Source organism: Coptis chinensis, chromosome 3 (genome assembly GCF_015680905.1).
Source record: "Coptis chinensis isolate HL-2020 chromosome 3, ASM1568090v1, whole genome shotgun sequence".
Classification (NCBI taxonomy): domain Eukaryota; kingdom Viridiplantae; phylum Streptophyta; class Magnoliopsida; order Ranunculales; family Ranunculaceae; genus Coptis; species Coptis chinensis.
In genome coordinates this window covers 70,029,828-70,053,509 of record NC_141458.1, presented here as the reverse complement: position 1 = coordinate 70,053,509, position 23,682 = coordinate 70,029,828, and the positions used below count along the sequence as shown (strand labels likewise).

The 23,682-nt window shown below is 36.9% G+C and overlaps 1 protein-coding gene and 1 pseudogene across 4 annotated transcripts; one reads left to right on the top strand and one right to left on the bottom strand.

The window, feature by feature from the left end:
* Window positions 1-9,422: 9,422 nt before the first annotated feature.
* On the top strand, window positions 9,423-11,828 carry LOC147510588 (uncharacterized; annotated as a pseudogene).
* Window positions 11,829-16,628: 4,800 nt separating this feature from the next.
* LOC147510587 (glutamyl-tRNA(Gln) amidotransferase subunit C, chloroplastic/mitochondrial-like) lies at window positions 16,629-23,456 on the bottom strand. 4 transcript variants are annotated; one of them, XR_015218942.1, is made up of 7 exons: window positions 23,314-23,447; window positions 19,762-20,056; window positions 19,634-19,674; window positions 18,031-18,086; window positions 17,467-17,615; window positions 17,294-17,379; window positions 16,629-17,017 (listed from the first exon to the last, which is right to left on the bottom strand). XR_015218942.1 is itself a non-coding variant. In XM_086602501.1 (7 exons), exons 2-6 carry the CDS (start codon window positions 19,963-19,965, stop codon window positions 17,304-17,306), a joined length of 429 nt encoding a protein of 142 aa, XP_086458627.1. In that variant the 5' UTR covers window positions 19,966-20,056; window positions 23,314-23,456; the 3' UTR covers window positions 16,629-17,017; window positions 17,294-17,303. The 4 variants fall into 4 exon arrangements, 3 of the variants coding, with proteins under 3 accessions (XP_086458627.1, XP_086458626.1, XP_086458628.1); XM_086602501.1 differs by having other exon boundaries at window positions 17,467-17,518; window positions 23,314-23,456; XM_086602500.1 differs by having other exon boundaries at window positions 17,467-17,518; window positions 18,031-18,116.
* Between the last annotated feature and the right edge of the window lie 226 nt (window positions 23,457-23,682).

The following is a 23,682-nucleotide window of genomic DNA, read 5'->3' as shown; positions in this document are numbered from 1 at the left end:
GAGGGTAGGAGATTGTCCAAGAGCCAAAAGAGGAGTCTAAAAAGGAGAAACCAAGACAAAGAATGGAGACCCAGAGCTGCGCAAGGTAGGACAAATGAGGAAGCAAGGCATAGTAATGCACATGTTGAAGGGAGTTCTGACAATGGCCCAGTCGAGACAAATGAGAACTATGAAGGGTTAGGGACAAACGAATCACCATTAGTTGTTCCTACTGACCCAGCAGATGAGTTGGTAGAGGCACAATCGATAGTAGTTCATATGAATGATAATATTGAGCCCTTAATCTTGGGGATGGAAGAAGAAGACTTTATGAGGTTTAGCATGATAACTAGTAGATTTCACTTGTTGTCAGATATTCCTGAGATAGGAGAGGACTCAGACAGCGAGACTTCAGACAGAGAAGTTGAACACTTCCATGATCGCATCAGGAATAACATTTCCATTATACCTGAACCCACTTCTCCTGAACCAGTGAGGTCATGAATGGTTACTTGATCTGGAGAGAAGTTTGGAGGGGGAAATAGCAGTAAGCAGAAAGACCCTCTAGTAAAGAATCATAACAGCGGCAAGAAGGCAAGGGGCAGAATAAGAGGCTCTAAGAATAAAAACCACCTATTATGACACCTATATGTTTTTGGAATGTTAGAGGTACTAATGAAGTGGAAAAAGCTAGGGAAATTAACAACGTTTGCCGGGAGAAGAAATTGAGACTCTTCAGTATCCTAGAAACCAAGGTGAGACAAAATAAGTAAGACCTCACAAGAAACATTTGTTTTCCTTCATGGGAGCACATAAACAACTATGCTAAAGATCCAGCAAGTAGAATTTGGATATGCTGGGATCCTTATCAGTTGGAAGTCATCAAGCTACAGGAATCAGACCAGTTCATTCACTGTAAAGTTTTCTTCAAGCCTACCAATGAGAAATTGCTCCTTATGGTGGTATATGCAAGGAACTCCAAAGTCCTAAGAAAAAAGTTATGGGAAGATATTCTCTCTATTCAAAGTTCATTAACTATGCCTTGGACAATAGTAGGTGATTTTAACAACATCACCAGAGCAGAGGAGAGGTTTGGAGGTAGTCTTATGCACCCAAGAGAGGCAGAGGAATTTGTTGAATGCAATCAACGATCCAGATTAGTGGATTTAAGCTTTAATGGCTTCTTTTATACCTGGAATAACAAGGTAGAAGGTAGAGGTAGAATAATGTCTAAGATTGGCAGATGCTTAGTGAACAGCTTATGGAATGATGAGTATCATCTTCAAATGCTGAATTTCTACCTCATGGAGTGTCAGACCATTCTCCTATTCTCGTTTTTTGGAATGACTATGGAAGGAAAGCTCCTCCCTTCAGATTTAAGAACTATTGGATTGAACAAAGAGAATTCCAGGACATGTTGAAAGAAGTTTGGGAAGTTCAACTATTCTCTAATCCTATGTACGTTATCATGCAGAAATTGAAGAGTCTAAAGGAAAAAATTAAGCCTTGGGCCAGGAGCAACTTCTCGAATATTCATGGGAGAGTGGTTCAAGCAAGGGAATTCTTAAAATGATATACAGCGAAAAGTCCAAACCAATCCGAGGGATCCTTTTTTGGGCCAGCAGGAGAAGGAAGCACTAAAAAAATATAGTGAACTGGCTAGGATAGAAGATGCAGAAATCAAAGGTATGCAAGATAATGAATGGATGAGAGAAGGAGATAAATGCACCATGTTTTTCTTCAAATATTTGGAGGAAAAGAAAGCAAGAAGGGGAATTCGGTCCCTTCAGAATTCCCAAGGAGCTAGTATTTCTGGCCAAGCTGACGTAACCAGAACCATAGTTGATTATTATGCTGAAATGCTTGGTTCTAAAGCTGAGGAAATCAGTGGAGATGAGTTCTTTGATAGTTTGAAAGTCAAAGCTATAGTTTCGCCACCCCTACAGAGATCTCTTGAATCAGAAGTCACTTCGAATGAAGTCAAGACTGCCCTTTTCGACATGAAAGACAACATAGCTCCTGGGCCAGACGGATTTACTCCTTACTTCTTCAAGAAATGCTGGTCCCTTGTTGGTCATAACTTTACCTTAGCTATCTTAAATGCATTTAAATACTGTAAATTTCCTACACGTGTTAATGTTACGTTCATCTGTCTCATTCCTAAAGTTAAGAACCCCTCAAAGGTTGAATAGTTTAGACTAATAACATTATGTAACACCATTTATAAATGCATAGCTAAGATTATTTCAAAAAGGATCAAGATTTTCATCAATGATCTAGTCCATGCTAATCAATCAGCTTTCATTCCTGGCAGATCAATTCAGGATAACCTCCTGCTATCACATGAGTTACTCAGAGAATATGACAGGAAGCATGGTACTCCGAGATGCTCAATCAAGTTGGACATCAAGAAAGCTTACGACATGGTCAATTGGGAAGCTATTACGACCATGCTCAAAGTCTTCAACTTTCCACCAATCACGATTAAGTGGATAAGAATGTGCATTGCAACTCCAACCTATTCGGCCATGATAAATGGAGCTCCCGAAGGTTATTTTGGTGGAGGAAGAGGCTTACGTCATGGAGATCCGCTATCCCCCTTTCTCTTTGTCCTAGTGATGGAAATCTTAAGCTGTGTTCTTATCCAAAGCATCTCACAAAGATCGATTGCATACCATTCAAAATGCAGGAAGGTGAAACTTTCACACTTAACTATTGCCGATGATGTGTTGATGTTCTGTAAAGGTGAAAATATTTCAGTCCAAGCTATCAAGGTATGCCTAGAAGAGTTCGGAAAAGCTACTAGACTACAGATTAACAAACATAAGACTCCTCTTCTGGCTGGAGCTTTAAATGATCAAGAAGCCTCCACTCTTGTTGCCATTCTAAATGTGAAATTGATTCAACCTCCAGTTCGTTACCTTGGGCTTCCTCTCATCTTAGCAAGATTAGGCATTCGAGAATGTCAGCCTCTAGTAGAGAAGGTCACACACAAAATCACAAATTGAAAGTCCAGATTGCTATCCCATGCAGGAAGGCTGATCCTGATCAAGTTGGTATTGTTAGCTTTTCACATATATTGGGCCAGAACATTTATTCTCCCGAAGACAGCTCTTGAGCAGGTGGAAAAAATGTGTGCTCAATTTCTTTGGACAGGCTCTACCATGAAAAAGGGGCACCATCAAGTGAGCTGGAGCTCTATATGCCTTCCGAAAGAAGAAGGAGGATTGGGAGTAATGAACCTACACTGATGGAATATGGGAGCTTATTATGGTCTAATCTTCAAGTTGGTCACAAAGGAAGACACGATTTGGGTAGATTGGACGTGGAAGCAACACATTAAAGATCAATATTTCTGGTCGATGAAAATTCCCAAAGATTGCTCTTGGACATGGAGAAGTATATTGGGAACCAGGAAAGAAGCAAAGAAATTTATTAGATACACTATTGCAAATGGTGAAGACACTCTTCTTTGGCATGACATCTGGTGCTCTCGATCTCCATTGATAGAAGACACAGAAGCCAAGGCAGCTTGGACGTTTCCATTGAACTCTAAGGTTAGTGCTCTCATTTTGCAAGGAGAATGGAACTCTGCAGTAACGGATATGAGGTCTCAAACATTGAAGGAGGAAATCATGGCTATAGAAATCAGCAAGCACATTGACTGTGACAACATTGTATGGACCCCTCACCAAAGTGGTCAATTCATGTCAAAGAGTGTTTATTTAGCCCTTTCTCAGGTACGAGAGAAAAAGAAATGGCAAAGCATGGTTTAGGGGAGATGGGTACTGCCGCGCCACTCATTCACAACCTGGCAACTCTTCTCCAATAGCTTACCCACCCAGGATAGGCTGATCCAGAAGAAAATTATCTCTCAATCGTCTTGTTGTTTGTGCGACAATAGTAGAGAGTTTTCCTCGCACCTGTTTTTTGAATGCTCCTTTTCGAAGGTGATTATAACCAGAGTCAAACAGTTGCTCGGAATTAGAATCGATAATAGAAATGCCAATAGAGAATAGACTGCACTCATGAGGGCATGTAAGGCTACAGACGTGGGGGAAATATATAAGGTGTTCATATGTGCTGCTGTGAACAGTATTTGGCAGGAGAGGAATGCCTGCAAATTTCAAAATGAGAGTAAACCAGCCGATGTAGTGGTCAATGAATTGGTTAGAGACATGAGGAACTATTTACAGGTGCTGAAGCCAGAGGTTAGAGACACGCATACATCGAGAAATAAGATGCAAAGATTAAATGTTGAGTTTCAACTCAAGCAACAGAGGTACTCAGAGTGTTCATGGAGGTCGCCTCAAGTAGGAAGAATCAAAGCTAACACAGATGGGGCGTTAAACAGTAAAGGCCCAGGACATGGTGGGGTGATGAGAAACTCTGGGGGAAGAGTGTTGGCATGTTTCAGTGGGAGTGATGGGATAAAATCGGTGATGTTCCAGGTACTAAAAACGATAGAGATTTGCCTAGGCAGATGCATTCTAGAAGGATACAAAGAAGTGGAACTGAAATCAAATTCGCTGAGTGCTATACAGGCAATCAATAAGCTAGAGAAACCCCCTGGTACTGCAAAGATATTCTGGCTTCCATAGAATCTAAGAAGTTTGAATTTAGTTTCATTTCTTTTAACCATGTATTTCGCGAGGTTAATAGAGTTGCAGACTACTTAGCTAGTCTAGTGCAGGAAAATAGCATTTGTACGGTACATTTTGGGCCTCCTCTAGATAAAGATTTACAAGAATATGTAAATGCATGAGGATGCCAGTGGACGAGTCTATGTAAGAAGTCTCTGAATTTAATACAGGTGAGGGTCTGCATAACCCTAGCTTATTTGTGGAAAAAAAAGAATAAAACTTACTCACGTAGGAGAGCACATCGTCCTAGACAATCTTTTGTTTCTAGTCCTCCATCTACTAAGATGGGCGACGAAGTAGTGCAAGCTGAAGAGCCTCTCTCCAACTTCTACACACCGTTGCAAGATGGGCCTCCATCTTGTATACTGATCAGCTCCTAAATGTACATTTTATTATCCGTATATTGTCGCATTACAGCCCGTCTTACGCTTAATGAAAAGATAACTCATAGCTTTTATTGTCTTTTTCAGGTTATAGAGTATGTCATACCATTTATCATAAAAGTTGCGTCTTAGCACCAAAATGAGTCTTAATCACGCATATTATGAAGACCAGAAGCTACTATGGAAAAGTGCTGAAAAAGTCAAAGTCAAAGTCAACGGTTAAAGTCTATAAAACCCATTACATATCCTTGACGATTTTGAGTAACATAAGTGTAGATTGAGTAAAGAGATGAGCGTAGAAGGTATTAAAAAGTTCTTCTGAGTGACATAGCATGGAACTTTTTTTCTTAAATTAGTTAAAACTTTAAAGAAATGTAAAGAAAATGCAGAAACTCCTACTGTACTGAAGGAAACAAACTATTTATTACTATGTTCGAATTTAATAGTTGGAGCAAACGACGTAGAAGAAGAACGAAAAGCGGCAATCTTAATGTGTCAAAACACAAACAACAAAAATTATTATAAAATAAATAAATCGATGAAGATGGCACTTGAATTCGAATTATGTTTCTAGCTATTCGTAGTGAGTCTGTTAGTCGCAGGTGTGTGTTCGCGGGAACAGGTTGTTGATGGGACTCTGATATTAAAAAAAAGTGTTAAAAAGAAGAATAAGTTAGACGAAGGCAAAGAATAAAGTTTTAAACATAATGAGATAACTTTTGGCGACGGATTAAGTTAAAATCGAACCTTTGTTAACGTTATAAGATAAGCGTTGCTGATTGATCTGCTTTTGATAGCGATTTCTACGATTAATAGATCGCCTTTGTCTTTGTTGTTCATTTTCTGGACCTCTTCTTCTGTCAGTGATGCGAACCATTTCGGTTATGTAAAACACAAAAACGAAAGTGGGGAGGAAGCAGTAATGTTTAATTGAAATGAAGAAAAAACAAAGTACCCCTAACATTGGGACTTTGACTAAATGAAAATGAATTAAACCGATGACAGAATAAGGGAGATCGATGTTTTGGAAACAATTAATAAAATTTGGTAGAACAAAATGAACAAAAAAGAAACATTGAATTAGAATTTGTGGGTGAGAGAGTTTCAGATGATGATGAAAAAGCGATGGAGATCATTTGTGTGCCGTTTTATTTTTTTATTTTTTTATTTTTTATTTTTTTTTTCGTTGTGATTTAAGCCGTTTTTTTTTCCGTTGTGATTTAAGGAGAGTTTTTCTCGGTTGTAATTTAAGTGATCTAAGAGCATCATCAACGCATTTCTAAATTTTGTTGTGACACCTCAGCATTTTTTGTGGATAAAAATGGTTAAAAACGAGTCAAGTACCAATGCAAAATCCAAAAATTTCTTGTTTCGATTTCACATGACACAAGTTGTCCCGTCCAGACAAATTTTTTCCAATCATTGTGACGGTCATTTTTGTATGGTTTTATGTACTAGTTAATGCCCGTGTCAGTCGGCACTCGAGACGCATTGCGTTTAAATAACTCCCAAAATGACCATCTCCATGCTATAACCATTTCTAGTAGTTTTACACTTTAAAATCATTTCATGCATACACTAAAGTGAGCTTATGACAATCCTATGCATTTCATTTCTCACAAACCAACTCATTACACATACCCCTTACACCTTTATTAATTTAACCCGTATGAGAATGAAGAACAAATGAGGGGAGAGAGACTAGAATTAGAAGCATCGTTATTTTATCTTATTTTTAAATATAAAATCCAGCATAATCTCCTCTGTATTTTCAACATTTTAAACACCTAAATCTTGTCATAACCTGAAAATCAAAACAATACAATTCTCATAGATCATAAAATCAACTCTACTCATATTTATAATTTTACATTTATACATAACACAAATTACTTCTAAAGCTAAAAAACAATTCATTAAACATTAAATAAGAGTCCACGTAATATTTCACCTTGGACTAATTCTTGTAACCAAAGGAAATATATATTAAATAAGAGTCCACGTAATATATATATATATATATATATATATATATATATATATATATATATATATATATATATATATATTTCTCTCCTCTACTGAGCTCCTCATTTCTCTCCTTCTCCCCTTTGCATCTTACTTGGTACTAACTTTAAATTAATTTGGAGGTCCGGGAACAACTTTAGATGGTTGCACACTACTATCCTCCGTTATATATAAAAATGCACCACGGACCAATGACTGTACGAATTGATACACAAAGTTAAATAATGTCACAACTGAAATGATGGTTTAAGAGAGCTCTAAGAACATAAGTGAACCAAATGTTATACCTGAAAATTTTCATTTGGTTTGAAAAAAGCTCTAACAAAAGAGTAGGACGAAGACTCGAAGTAGTAAATTGTAGAATACCTAATTGAAATGCAAATTAAATTTGAAAGTTAAAGAAGGCATAAGAACTTGAAATAAATAACCAAGCAAAAAAAAACTTGCGAAATTGAAGAATATGACAAAAACTAAAATTAAAATCATACATCAATGTTATGGGTGAATCAAAGGCCCGTTATGGGAAAAGATTGTTCACAATGTATTTGAAGAATCAATTAGAATACCCTACCAGGCAATTGCTATTATTTTAAGGGTCCCAAAGTGATTAACTCCCCACTCCAATCCATACGTTCAATTCCTTCAAATGAACTTCAAGTCTTTGTCTCTTTTCAAACACAACAGTCAACAGTGCTACAAAAACTCAAAAAGTGAAGGATGGTTCAAAGCAACAAATGCATGGTAGTTCAAATCCCTCTTTAAGTAGGGTTTGAATAACTATTGACTAAGTATGCATTGTGAACAATCTTTTGTACTACCCAGTCTAATGCCTGCTCAAACTCTGATGCATCCAAGCTACATTATGAAGTCAATATAAATATAGAAACTCTGGCCAATTAACACCTATATTCCTTAAAAGATTTCTCCATTAGTAACTTGGCCTGGTGTAACAACTCCAACACTAAGAGTCACTCTAAAAATTTGAACAAACATAAGTACTCATAAAATCTCCTAAATTGGAAAGTAATGGTACAACTCAAACTCATTGTTTGGTTCCAGTGATATCACGCTAGTACGACTTTAAAGCTCACATTTAATCCTAATCTTTCTGTTATATTTTAGCTTTGTGATGTCAGCTAGAGTTTCTAAATCTATTCATGTGCCACCATGAAGAACAAATTACACTCACGATGGTACCAAGAATTGACAACACCAAGGTGGAATGACAACATGTTACTATTGTGTTGCATCCCATAAGCTGACATCTAACACGCCTTGTATTGTGAAAGTCGTCATTGTGACATCCAAATTAGTTAGGGGGATTCTTTGGTTAACTTTAACATCCTGGCACGCAAATGTATCCCCATCATCTAACTTAGTAGTCTATCCTTACAACAACTAAAAAAATGCTTGTGTAATTTGTCGCCTATACGATTGTACAGTAAAGTGTATATTTTAGAACCCATGCATGCAAAAAGAAAACAATCAAATTGGGTGTGTTACAGAACTAAAAAGTATGAAAAATAATGGCTTCGAAGAAAACTTAATTTAATATTATATAGACTTGAAAAAACTATGGATCATACAAACAAATGAAACACTCGATGTTTCTAGTTTACCCTTAGCAAATTGATCATTATTGAGAATAAAGTATTCTAGTACCTAGAGTACCGTATCACTAATGGGGTTCACACATAGTATGGAATATCTGCAAAATATGAGAGAGTGTATTTATGGCAACAATGCAACTGTAACATATCTGCAGATATGTGATGACCACTTTATATATATATTCTATTGTAGTTAGGGTTGAGATAATTAATCTCAGCCCCCATTCTCTCTAACACACGAATTCCCTTTCTCCCTCTCTTTCCTTCTTCATTGTTTCTGATTTATTCTTACTTTTAGATCGTGGTATAATGTTGACACATCTAGATAACAAATAGCATGGTATTGGAAGATAGGATATTCAAAAAAAAAAAAAAAAAAAAAAAACAGTATTAATCACCAAACTAAATTAGTATTTCAGTATTATCCATCATCCCCCGTACTTTGATTTTTAGATCAGTTCTGTAAACCCTAATCAGATATGAGTTTTTTTTCTTCTAATATTCAAAGTGTTTGGTCTGCTATTTATCTCGACCAATAAAATTGTATTGAAGCTTCTGCGATGGCTGATTCACAAGTAAAGAATGGGAAGGATGTTGAGCAAGCAGAAGATTTCGTTTCGTCGACTAACTTTTTCTCTTTGGGTATGACATCGGTAAAACTTGAAGGATCTTCCAATTACCTTCAGTGGGCAAAGGCTGTAGAAGTATTTTTAATTGCCAAGGAAAAAGCTGAATACTTGAGTAATGATAAACCTGATGTGAAGGCAAAGAACTAACGTATGGATCAAGGAGGATGCTCAAATCAAGACTTGGCTATGGAAAAGTCAGTTTGCAATAATGTTCGATTTCTGGATAGCTCGAAAATCATCTGGGATTTTCTAAAAGATTCATATTTAGCGGAAAAGAATTCTTCACGTATTTACGACTTGTATGAGCAGATTTTCAAGTTGGAACAGGGTGATATGACCCTAGGAGAGTATTATTCCCAACTTAGGGGGATGTGGGAAGAACTGGATGTATACCAATCCCTTGTGTTAGATCTGGAGACGATGAAGCGTCAACAAGAAGATTTTCATGTATCGAAGTTTTTATCAGGCTTAAGGCCTAAATATGAACATGTTCGTTCACAGATCCAAGCAGAGAGAGCTCTGCCCACTTCTGCTATTGCACACTCGAGACTGTCAAGGGTTGCTATTACGCTTCCTGCCGTTGACAAAGGTGAAAAGTCTGCACTAATTGTACCTGCCAATCGAAGTGATAATTTTCGTGGTAAAGTCCGTGGGCGTGGGGGACGTTCACGCGGTGGTCGTGAGTCTTGGGGACGTGGTCGAGGCCGAGGAGGAATCGGTTTTCAACCATGTCAGAATTGCGGATTGTCGAACCACGCTACTAAGTTCTGCTCGGATTTGGTTGGGAAACCACCACACCATAGAGCTAACCAGACATCTATTGCAGAGGATAAGAGTCATGGGGAGACTCTTTCACAGTTACAAGAGGATATGGATCGACTTCTAAAGCGAATGCAGGCCATGACTGTTGCTTCTTCATCATCTACGACTACCTTAGCTGATACAGGTAATATTTGCCTACACTCAAGTACCTCACACCCCTCGGTTATAGACTTCGGGTGCCTCGATCATATGACAGTAAATCCAAGATCTTTCAACATTTAAAAATTGCAATTCCACTTCCTTTGTGACTCTTGCAAATAGGTCAAAGTCTAGTATAATTGGTAATAATGCACAAGATATCCAAGTAAAGAATTTCCCTCTCCTCTCAGTATTACTCGTTAATCAATGCCCCTTCAATCTTATGTCAGTTAGCAATATAACCAAGTCGCTAAATTGTTCACTCACATTTTTCCCTACACATTGTGTTTTTCAGGATCTAAAGACCAAGCAAACGATTGGTGGGGGGTATGAGCAAAGTGGGCTGTATTATTTCCAGAACTAGAACAGTTCCGCACTTGCAGCAATATCTCCACTTCAGTGGAACCGGCGCCTTAGACATCTTCCGTTGAATAAACTTCGTAGTCTAGTTCCTAGTATTTCCAGTTCAGTTCATTTAGAATGTGAAGTCTGTGATTTGGCCAAACATCGTAGGTCCACTTACAAACTAAGAGTTGAAAGTCGTAGTAGCAGTCATTTTCATTTGGTACATTCAGATATATGGGGACCTTGTCGTACTGTTGGTTTACTTGATGCCAAGTATTTTGTGACATTCATTGATGATTTTTCACATATGTGTTGGGTTTACATTTTGAAAGATAGATCTGAATTGTTTACCACGTTTAAACCTTTTTACTTTGAAATTGTCAATCAATATTCCGCATCCCTACATATACTTCGATCAGATAATGCAAGGGAATACACTGCTGGTCCTTTTCGTTCCTTTTTGAATGATAATGGTATTCTAACCCAAACCTCTTGTGTTGACACCCCACAACAAAATGGGGTGGTCGAGCGCAAAAATAGGCCACTTTTGGAAGTGGCGAGGTGCCTTATGTTTCAAATGAATGTCCCTAAGTTTTATTGGGCCGAAGCTATACTGACTGCATGTTTTCTTATTAACCGTATACCATCATCATCCTACATGGCTAGTCCCTAATCTCTGTTTTATTTCCCAACCAGATTGTATTTCCTCTTCCTCCTAAAGTGTTTGGTAGCATTTGTTTTGTTCATAATTTGCAAGTGGGTAGAGATAAACTTGATCCTAGAGCCATTAAGTGTATTTTTCTAGGTTACTCTCGCACTCAAAAAGGGTACAAATGTTACAGCCCTACTCTTCGGAAATCATTTGTATGTGCCGATGTTACATTCTTCGAGTCCACCCCATACTATTCAACGGAAGGAAAGCATTTTGAAGATCCATTTCATAATACAGTTGTAGTACCAGCATTAGTTCCTTTTTCCATGACCCCCACATCAAGATCATCAAAGTTCAAAGTATATAGAAGGCGCAATAAAGTTCCAACCACAACAGTGAGAGATGATCCAGAACCAATACAGGACAACTCAACCCTAGGCAATGTTGTTCCTAGTGTTGACATTTCATCTCATGATGCAGATCCGGTTATGGCTGATACCGTTGTTCTGCTGCCTTCCCCCATTGTTTTGTTGTCTAATGATCCGGTTCCTAGTCCACGACTCCAATTCAGATCATCCCGTTGCTTTCAGAAAGGGTAAGCGTACTTGTACTATTCCTAGTCCATGTGAATCCAATGCAGATCTTCCCATTGCTATCAGAAAGGCTAAACGTACTTGTACTAATCATCCTATTTTGTATTACATGTCATATGATCACTTGTCTTATTCGTACAAGAACTTTGCCATATCCTTATTGTCTATGTCAATTCCAAGAAATTACAGGGAAGCTCTCTCACAACCCGAGTGGAAAAAGGCTATGATCGAAGAAATGAAAGCATTACAGTCAAACAAGACATGGGTACTCGTGCGTCTTCCACCAAGGAGAAGAAAGTGGAGTGTCGTTGGGTTCTTACCATCAAGCAAAATCCAGATGGTACAATATCTCGTTATAAGGCACGACTGGTCGCCAAAGGATACACACAGACATACGGGATTGACTATACTGAGACCTTCTCCCCTGTTGCAAAGCTTAATTCTATTAGAATTGTAATTTCTCTTGCAGCAAATTTGCAATGGAAGCTACACCAGTTAGGTGTGAAGAACGTCTTCCTTCATGGTGATCTTCAAGAAGAAATTTATATGGAGCAACCACCTGGTTTTGTTGCTCAAGGGGGGCTTGTATACAGACTTCCGAAACAATTTATGGCCTAAAACAATCGCCTAGGGCATGGTTTGATAAATTCAGCAAAGTTGTGATTACTCATGGTATGAAGCGAAGTACGTATGATCATTCTGTGTTTTATTGCAAAACCACTAAGGGTATTGTTTTGCTAGTAGTATATGTTGATGATATAGTTCTCACAGGATCTGATGAAGCTGGAATAATGGTCCTTAAACATCAATTGCGCAAGCATTTTGATACAAAGGATTTAGGCCCTTTAAAATATTTTTTGGGTATTGAGGTTGCAAGATCAGCCATTGGTATGAGCTTATCACAAAGGAAGTATGTTTTGGATTTACTGACGGAGACGGGCCATTTGGGTGCTAAACCAGTTCACACTCCTATGGATTCTAACTTGAAGCTTTACGCAAATCAAGGAGAGCTGCTCTCAGATATTGAATCCTATAGAAGACTAGTAGGTAAGTTGATTTATCTTACCATTACACGCCCAGATGTATCTTACGTAGTGAGTGTCGTGTAGTGAGTGTCGTGTCACAATTCATGCATGCTCCTCGGGTTCCCCATCTTGAAGCAGTGATAAGAATCTTGCGGTATTTGAAAGGCACTCCTGGCCGCAGTTTGTTATATCAAGCTAATGGTCATTGGATACACCGACTCAGATTATGCTGGGTCTCCTTCTTGGGTCTCCTTCTGATAGGAGATTGACTACAGGTTATTGTACATTCGTAGGAGGAAACCTAGTAACTTGGAGAAGTAAGAAGCTAGCAAATTGTGGTGGCTAGATCAAGTACTGAAGCTGAGTATAGAGCCATGGCTCATACGACGTGTGAGCTTATATGTATTCGAAATCTTCTCAAGGAATTTGGGATCCCGTTCCAGGAACCCATTTCAATGTATTGTGATAATCAAGCTGCAATCCACATTGCATCAAATCCAGTATTTCATGAAAGAACGAAGCATATTGAAGTAGATTGCCACTTCATTTGTGAAAAGATAGAAGCTAAAGAAGTTTGTACTCCATTCGTTAACACTCAGAGTCAACTAGCTAATATCTTCACTAAGTCCTTGCCTCGTACGTCTTCTGATCGTATATGTTCCAAGCTGAGCATGGGCAACATATATGCTCCAGCTTGAGGGGGGGTGTTGAGAATAAAGTATTCTAGTACCCAGAGTACCGTATCACTAATGGGGTTCACACATATAGTATGGAATATCTGCAAAATATGAGAGTGTATTTATGGCAACAATGCAAACTGTAACATCTCTGTAGATCTGTGATGAGCACTTTATATATATTCTATTGTAGCTAGGGTTGAGATAATTAATCTCAGCCCCCATTCTCTCTAACACACAAATTCCCTTTCTCCCTCTTTTTCCTTTTTCATTGTTTCTGATTTCTTCTTATTTTTAGATCGTGGTATAATGTTGACACATCTAGATAACAAATAACAATCATCAAATCAAATTTCACTGGCGTTAGTGCGTTACTAATTTTTTAGTCCCCCAAAACAAATATAAATAAAATAATTTTTTATTTGATCCCACATCATGTTAAATGAAAACTGACAGTAAAGAACTTACACAAAATTAAAAAAAATCAAAAGATACAAAAACAGTGAAAAGGGAATTACTTACTTGCATGAGTCAAAGATAGAAATCGACTCGAAAAGCATGGTTTTGTGTTGTTTCGATTGTACGGATAGATTTAACTATTGAAAAAATCACACTTGGGAATCAAAGAAAAGGGGAAAATTAAATGAGAAGACGAATTTAAAAGTTTCCCAAAAATATAAATATTTGTGTTACTGTGGGTCGAACTCGCAACTTGATGAGCGTAAAAGTCGGTGATAACCAAATGGGAGCCGTTTTTGTCGATGTCAATGTTTGACAATTAAATGTATCACTATGGATCATCTTAGGGATTATCAGTGTCCCGTGGCCTTAGATGGTGCTATAAATGATCGGCGGTTATAGCACTTGCCATTTTCTCCTGTCTTAACTGTTTAACATACACAAATAGAAATGTAGAATTCACTCCAATGAAACCTCTAATATTGCACAATTTGAGATACTCCCCTTTCAGTCTGCTCACTTGCGGCTGAAAAAAACAAAGCAATTACAAACTGAGTTAATTACCAAAAATAATTAAATTATTATTTTAAATTATTGCTTCAGAGTAAATCAAATGAACCCACTTCATTATGAATCACTAATACAAATCAAAATACCATAATATATAACACAAATATCTGAAAATTTTAAAACATTAGCAGAATATATAGAACTAAACACTAAGAGACCACTTACATTGTATTTGAGCGAAACGAAGTTTTGAACCCATAGAAGCACACCAACAAAGCTTGACGACTTTAAATTGAATAGATGACCAAGCATAAGGAATCCATTGAATCATAGAACCAATTATAACCGATTCTTTCGCCATTATGGTATTCTTCTAAGGTTCCTAGACCGGTACAGATTGATGATAAACTTTTGTAAATTCATGATTGGGAAAAGTCGAGTTAGTAGAAATTAGGGATTTAAGGTTTTGGGGATTTTGTTTCAGGAGGTGTGTTTTTGTTTGCAGGCAAAATTATAAAAAAAAAGAGTGCAAAAAAAAACAAAATTGATGTTGGGCTCTGACTCGAACCCACAACTTAGTGTGAGAAAAGCCCGTTAAAACCAAGTGGGATCCGTTCCGTTAGTGTCCGGTTTCAAAATTCTAATTGGAATTCTCTTATCTCGAGGTTAATCGGGTACTCAGTAACTAGAAATGATCTGGACCATCCTTTATTATAATTTTGTTCTGCAGCGGAAAAAAAAACCCATAGATACGCAAAAAATTGCCAAATACGAAAGACGGAATTGAATCAAAACCAATTGAAATTCTTTAGTTTACTCAATACGGAGACCATGCAAATAGATCGATTATCATGCCACACTATAAGTGAAGACAATAGATTATGCATAATTTGGTAGAAAAATCCAAACTAATGTGAGCGTTTTCTTTAAAGTCATAGGTTAAGTTTTTATTAATAACTATGCAATTATGTCTTAGCAATCGAAAAAGCAAGATCCAATAGTAACTTCTTTAAATCTCGAAGAATTCACGACCAAGCCATGGAAAGACTTGTTTTTATCAGGAAGAGGGGAAGTATCTTGAAGAATGTGTCTCAGGACATATACATTGTACTATTTTTCCTTATTTAGGTTTTAAGCTCATATTAATCTCACATTCCTTAAGTTTGGAATGTTAGCTTCCGGGATTGGGTCGGTTACGGGATGTATTTTCTTGATGTTGTCGATGGTGAATGTGATTGAAATCAGGCTTGGCGTACTTTCTTGTGGTAGTAACTCTACCATTCGTGCTGTTGCAACTTTGATAACATTGGTGTATGCTGGTTTAGTGACTTATATATCAGCGGTTGTGTACGCCTTCACGCCGCGGCTGATTTTGGCGTGTTTGTGTAGATTTATAATAATGTAATGATATTAGATGCAGATCCTGAATTTTGAACTCAAATGTGTGATTCACTAGTCTTAGTTGTTAAATTATCCTAGCACTTCCAACTTTGGGATTTAAGATGTTTCATGCTACATACAACTGTTTTCATAATGATTGAATTTTGGAGCGTCTTATTAGCATTCCTCTTAAATCTATTCACGAGCAGAGCATGCCTGCTGTAGAACCCGATACAAGATTTGAAGGGCAGACCGCAGGATTTCCTTCTAAAAATATTATTGAAGCAAACTACTTGTGCCATTTCAGCCTAATCAGCCTTTTAGGCGTGGCTGATTGAAGGATTGGTATATGCATACAAGGCTCCTAGCAAAGTCACTAGGAAGTGGGAACAACATTTGTTTAATTTCTGAACTACAGCGCATCTATCTCAGATAAAGAGAAGTCAGTCGGGCTAAACATTAGATCATTCACCTGAGGAATAGGCAGTCAAGCCAACCTTTCTGTATAATCACTCAAAAAGTAAAAAAGGAGAAAGACACTGCCTGTGTTGAAACTTTAAACAGACGTTGGATAATGGAACAATCCAGTTCAATTGACTGAGCCACCACATGCCAATGACCATTTTAAGAAATTGTCGAATACTTCAGCAGTAGAAATTATTTGTAAAAATTTCAGCAAATCAGTGCTATGTGCCTATGACTCTCATCATTTGTACATCTAATAAGAGCTGCAGTAAATGATGAGTTGAGAGGAGTGGTGAAACTACTGCATTAATAATTCTCAAAATACGTTTAGCTAGTATACTAATGTTACAGACTGAAGAAAATAGTAAAAAGTTAAATTCAACTAAAGCTGCCCTAGCAAGAGTGTAGAAATCTAGTAACAGAGACCACCTCCAGAAACTTCATTAAAAGATGAAGTGGAGCTGCCTCCCAAGTTTGTCACGAAACTTCACCCACAACTAGGTACTACAACTGAATGTAAAATGGAGGAAAGGAACACCATAGTTCCCCACATTTCTGCAAACCCAGTTACGCAATGAGCTTATCTTTAACCCATAGAATGCAACGAAAAAGCATTTGACACCCTTGATGCACATGCTACCTTGAAAAAGCTTCTCTAACTGAATCGACCACCTCTTGCCTGTTTAAAATTGATATTTACTATGTAAGAATAATAACGGTACCTATTCATAACAGAATTCTAGATCCGGGCAGTCTTAATACTAAGAGGTACATCAATAAAATCACAATTTTCTCATGATCAAACAAATATTCGTCTTTATACCAAGGTATGTAATAGCAAAAGTTGTTTGAGCGCAAGAACCATTGTGAATGATTAGGCCAATGTTAACAAATAAAGACATAAATCAATAAAAAGAAAAAAAATGTGAAGAAGTAGAAAAGAAAAAGAGAGTACCTATATAGTATCATTCCTTATTCACGACTTGAGGAACTTTAATGTAAGGATCATCGTAGTTTGGAACAGCAGCTAATATGGCCTCTCTGATTTTCAGAGACAAGAGTATTCAGTTTAAGAAGTAAAGCGGATATGAAACAAGCTTTATGGAAGACAACAACTATCTCGCCTACCTATTCTCAAAAGTTTCAGGTGTATCTTGTCGCAGGTTGTCCCCTTCCGCATCTGAAGGCAGTTTTTGAAATGTGAGAAAATGACCAAAATCACGTAGCCATTAACAAGCGGATAACTAGCACCAATAAAAGGTACAAGTAAGTGGTACCTATAAATTCCACAATCAAGTTAAAAGCTAATGCTCTTGCAGAAATGCTTCAAATTCATAAGGGACACAAAGATTGTTAATCCTAAATGAATAGCATAAAATTAAACCGTAGTTACAATTGACACACCACGTAGACCAAATATATCTCACTCGCATCTGAAGTTCTAAACTACCAACTGTTGGAGACAGGATCGCAACATAAATCATACTAGTACAACAAGTTCTACCCAAACAGTATTCCTTTCTTTTCATATCAAGCAGCATAAAAACCATTTGTGCTTGAAATTATTGTTCCAACATTGCATTGCATGTATCCATCAGAGTCTCAATTTGCATGTGAAATTGGCAAGGGGAATTCTAATAGTAGTACTTTGCAATTTATATGAAAAATAAAAGGAAAGTTTACGAAAGACACCTGCTCGAAGTGCAGGCTCAATACTTTCAAGATCAACAGCTTGAAGTTGCCCAAACCTTTCATGAGAGGATAAAAAACCATTATAACTACAAAATAACCACAAGAAGTGAGAAATTGACAACAACAAAATATGGGAAGAAACTACATGAAAGACTTCTTTTGGATGCAGAAAACAAAAGTGTGGGACGGTCTATTAGGAAATTGATGACGATTGTTTAGACACATAGTGCTATACATACGACCTCTCAACCTTTCCTAGATGGAGGCTCTTACAATTTTAATGACATTCCACTTCTACCCAGTCAATGGAGTACCCAACTTCAGTCCAGAATCACAAAGACGGAAGTACGCACTTAGTAGATAAGGCTCCACAGCCTTGGATAGGACTATTGGGACCCTGAAATTCTTATGTCAATAGCTAGAAGAGTGAGCAATCTAAAATGCAATGTCCATTGATGCAGGCCTCTCTTAGCCCATTTCGGACCAACATGTGTATCAGTGTATGTCAAAATCCACACCAAAAGGTTTGGAAAACTCAATGGTGTGATTGGCAATGAAAACGGCAAAGAAGTGGAAAATGATAAAAACAATCAAGCTATTGAGATGTATGTATAGGAAGAGGAAAAGAAGGAAGACTAAACAAGTCAATGTAAATTAAACCTAATAGCTAATGGTCACAATACTGATGAAAGTCACAAATAATGAAACCACTGCAACTCGAAAATGTGGAAGCACTTAAGAAGAGGTTGGACATAAGGACAACATACCAACTAATATGATGGAAAAAGATTTGATACTTTGGCTGTACTTTTGAAAATGTGATGCAAGGTCAGAATAGCTCTTTAGATATAGTTGCTAAAGATGATGGCAGCAAAACCCTCTTTAAGGTTAGTAGCAACAATTAACTTAATGAAGCGCTAGACGCTGAAAATAATAGGTAAGCAATTTCTATCACTACTTTGACAGCTTCAGTCGAAAGCAAACAAGCTAGCGACTATCTCGAGACATCATTGGTGGAAATTCTAGAAGCCCCTAGTCCCTCTGCAGCAAATGAGGAGTTTAAGAATTCAAATGTCAACTCAATGGGGAGATATTCTTGATGAACAGCTTGAACACTCACATCATTTTTCTAACTGCATCACAACTCAAGGTGACATTGAGGTTGCAATGGGTCCTTAATGTAAAAGTGGGGCGATCATCGATAAACTTATGATTTACTAAGTGTATTAAACTATGGCTATAATATCATTTCAAAGTCACAAAAGGGCTTTCTGATAAGAGTCTCTTCGACGAAAACATGACAACGAGGTAATTAGCAAGAAGAGTCATCCTCCAGATCGATTTAGTATTGAAGCTTGTAGGCCTTTAATTGTATACTATTATTCTTTATTTACTATACGTTGCAACTTTGTTTTCCTTCATTTAACGTAACGATAGGGTTGCACAATACCTTTCTCAATAACTAATCACCAATGCAACTTGATCATTTCACTGATAGGGTTCTAGTCACGAGTAAACAGATATTATAAAATGTATCCATCACTGCATACTGGTGCTTATTCTACATATTAGTGAAAACATAACAAAATTATCTGTTACTTACCAGTCTATTACTTGTTGAATTTTGGGAGCAAACTCCTCAACCTACAATAATAATAATAAATAAAAAAAACTAGTTTTAGATGACGAAAAAAATTACAACTGCCAAATAAAAGTTACTAACGACTTTACCTCCTTGTCAGTAAGAGAGATTCGAGCAGTTTGAGCTAAACGGGCTACATTAGGAGGAGGCAGAGAAGAGTGGGCAGAGAAGTTACGAGATGTTGATTTAGATGATGAAAGTGGCCCATTTACAACGAACGGACTTCTCTGGTTCAACTGCTTTCTTAACAGTGGTACACCTCTAACGATAAATACAACACCACTAGCCATCATTACTATATAGGAGTCGTTTGTTTTTTCGAGCCTCTGAATGCTAAATGCTAAATGGCCCACCCTCTGAATGCTGAATGTTGATTGCTGAAGTCTGAAAAACATGTTTGTTTTATGTCAGAATGACCTGGCTTTGAATGCTGAATATAAATCATTTGGACAATTTTACCCCTGTTATCAATTTTGAACACAAACTTATAGTTTACAAAAACAAAATATCTGATTTTTTTTTTTTTATAGAGTTTCCTTTGTTTATTCAACATTTTGAGCACATGTATGACATCTAAAACATTGCCTATAAAAATATAGGATAAAAATAAAACTAAAAAGAGAAACATAAATAGTTTTACAACCATAACTCCAAAGTACATTACAAATAACTTCAAAATGCAAATATTTTAACACCCCAAATCTCAAACAATTATACACCTAATATACGTGACTTTTCTAGAAAAATTTCGACATAATCTTATCTGTATTTTCAATATTCCATAAACAAAAATCCTGTCATAACCTAAAAATCAAAGCAATATATTTCTCATTGGTCAACCTAGCTACTTAACCGTCTCGATCAATGCCAGAGCAGTTAAGTAACTTGATTGTTTATAAAAACAAACGATATAACAACAAACGATATAGAATAATTTCGACAAAGTCTCTTCTGTATTTTCAACATTCCATAAACATAAATCCTATTATAACCTAAAAATTACAGCAATATATTTCTCATTAGTCAACCTAGCTACTTAACCGTCTTGACCAATGCCAAAACAGTTAAGTAACTTGATTGTTTATAAAAACAAACGATATAGAAAAATTTCGATAGTCTCCTCTGTATTTTCAACATTCCATAAACATAAAATAGCAGTTATATAGAGCAGCCCGAGGTTTTGGTGAATGGTGACATTTACTTCAACACAATAAGATCATGTTATCGTAGTCCTGGCTGCAGCTCGAGGCCTGTCTCTGTAAGTATTATTGTTCCTCTTGGAGAAATCCACATTCTTCTGTGCTATACTCTTTGCAAGCATATTTTGTAGGATTGGTGCTAACTAGTAAGCGGAGAGATCCTAATGCAAATTCTAAAGCAAACTACTATATATAATTACTTGACCCATACTGGATTGCTTTTCCCTACTTTATCTGCTTAATGCCACTGTTAATCTACCTCTATCCGGAGGAAATGGAACTCAATATACTAGTGAAAGATGGATAAGCATGCAAGGGTTAATGGTATGTGGCTCAAATTTCCTGTCCTAGATAAAACAACAGTTAGCATGAACATACCAACAAACACCATTGGCGTAAGTAGGATTGAGTTACCTATAAATCATTTCGTACTCATCCTGCAAACTCTATCAAAGATCAAGTCTTTTAAATGCTTCAACATCTGCAACCGCTATACCACATGCCTCCTTTCGGAGCTGTACTTAGAAAACTATGGGATCAACATCCACTGCTTCTCCAACTAATTCAATCAAGATAAAAATCATCGTGCAAACCACCAAATAACAAAATCTTGTGCTGAGTTGTCTGAATTCCATAACTTCCATCCTGTTTCAAACTCATGCACCTCTCTGTCACTATGCACTTCAGGTTTCCATTGATCCCTACCAAAATTGTACAGACTAACACTACACCCCATTTCTACCAACAAGACATTTTATACTCATCCTACAAACTGCATCAAAGCTTGAAACTTTTATTTATATTTCCCCCGACATTGCTATACAACGTGCGAGAGTCTGTATTCATTGACATGTCTCTATTGCAAATGTCTGTAATCATTATGGGATTGAAAGAGTGATTTTCAACTCTATAGAACGATAAACATAAATCGTGTCCTGAATCTTAGTTGCACGCCTAATATACATGAACTTAATGCACCTATACATGTAAAAGGGCACACTATAGCGTTTTATTCTCATTTGAGTTTCTTGGTTTCCATTAAACTACCACAGCATTACAATTTGGCTGACTTGCATAGTTGCATCTCCTATACAGAAAATCTCTTATCAACTTTCGCTGAATGCTCCAGTCCACCACTAATCAAATTCCTGTGCTGATTGCTTTGAAGTTCACAACTTCTGTCATGTTTGAAAATTAGGTCATAAAATTCTTTCGCGTGAAAAACATTAGGTTTCCCCTAATTCATACCAACATGAACTTGCAAACAACACTACCCCAAATGCTTAATTGGCATGGTACCCTCCTATATCAGTGATACCAAAATCTCCTAAATATATGGTCAAGTGTACTGCTCGAGATTCTACTTCTGTACTTCATCCAACTACTAGAAAAATACAAGGTCATATAGGTAAACTGAAAAAGAATTTTCCTAAAACAGGATAAAGGGTGTACTTATTTGTTAGGTGAGGTGGAAAGGGACAGAGAGATGGCTGATGCTCCATACTGTTTCTAAATCATAAATGGATATGTTCATCAAGTACAAAGGACTTGCAAGAGATCGCACTGCCTCTATACACAGATTATGTCATCATTATTTGGTTTAGGAGGAAAAAAAAGGTTCATATCACTGATAAATGACAGGGAAAACACCGGTGCTCTTTCTTCGCCAATAAGATTTATTATGACCCAAAGAGAGATTATTGCTTGTTAACATGATTGCAATTCCAAATTGCCAGTACGTTTGCTACTTTATATATAAGGGGCAGTGTCATATTGCCCAAGCTTATTGGTAGATCAAAGATGTCTGTAAGTTTAGTTTTTATGGTGTATATATTCTTGTTTAACTACCTATCATATCTTTTAACAATATCACTTATGTGCAATGATATCAATAGTTTGATTATTTGTCTGCAATTGTGTCTTCTTTTTCTGTTGTCAAGAGTAAGAATACAGTATGGAAAAAACAATGTGCTGCTCTCAAGTTAGTTCTCCTTTGATTTCATTTAGCCATAAAAAAATGGACCAATCTCATGTTGAATGAGGTACTTTGGTTAAACCTTCATGGTACTATTGACATACTCTGGTTAAACCTTCATTGTACTATTACCAACCAGCTTCATTATACTGAAGCGTCAATGCAAACTTTAAGTTCATATTTCGACAATTTTTGCGTCTTACAGTGTCTCCATATTTTGGCCTAACGCTCGTTTTATGCTTTTTTTCATTTTGGCTATAGGTATATTTCTTTTCCGCTAGGTAACTTAAAAATTATATTAAAAATCGAAGAAAGGTTACATTGTAAGTGGCAATGCTGTGTGCATTCCAGTTAAGACAATCTGTGGCTATAGGTATTAGTAATAGTAGCCTCTTTCTTGAAATACAAAGGATCTAAACAGAACTTGAAATTGAAAATGAAATTGGAATTGGATAAGAAAGACTTACGGTGATGGATCGAGAGAGAGAGAGAGAAAAAAAAATAGTTGTTGTGTGTTGTGTTTGAGGTTTGAGGGGATGTAACACCACAGGTTAAAGAGACGCCTTTTTTTTTTTTTTTTTTTAAGTTATGGATGGCTTTGTTTTGCTGCTGTTTTTTTGGCGTCTCTGTCAATATATAATATTTATTTTTCCTTTTTTACCCTCCGACTTTTGCTAAACTACAAAACTCAACCACCGTTCCGTCTTTTTGTCTCACGTGGGATTTTTATGTGTTGTTCCACTGTTCGTCCGGATAATGTCTAAACCGACCCGTGGTATTTTCAAATTTCAATTAAGTGAAACTTGTGGTGGGGATCTGGGGGTACGTACTGTCCA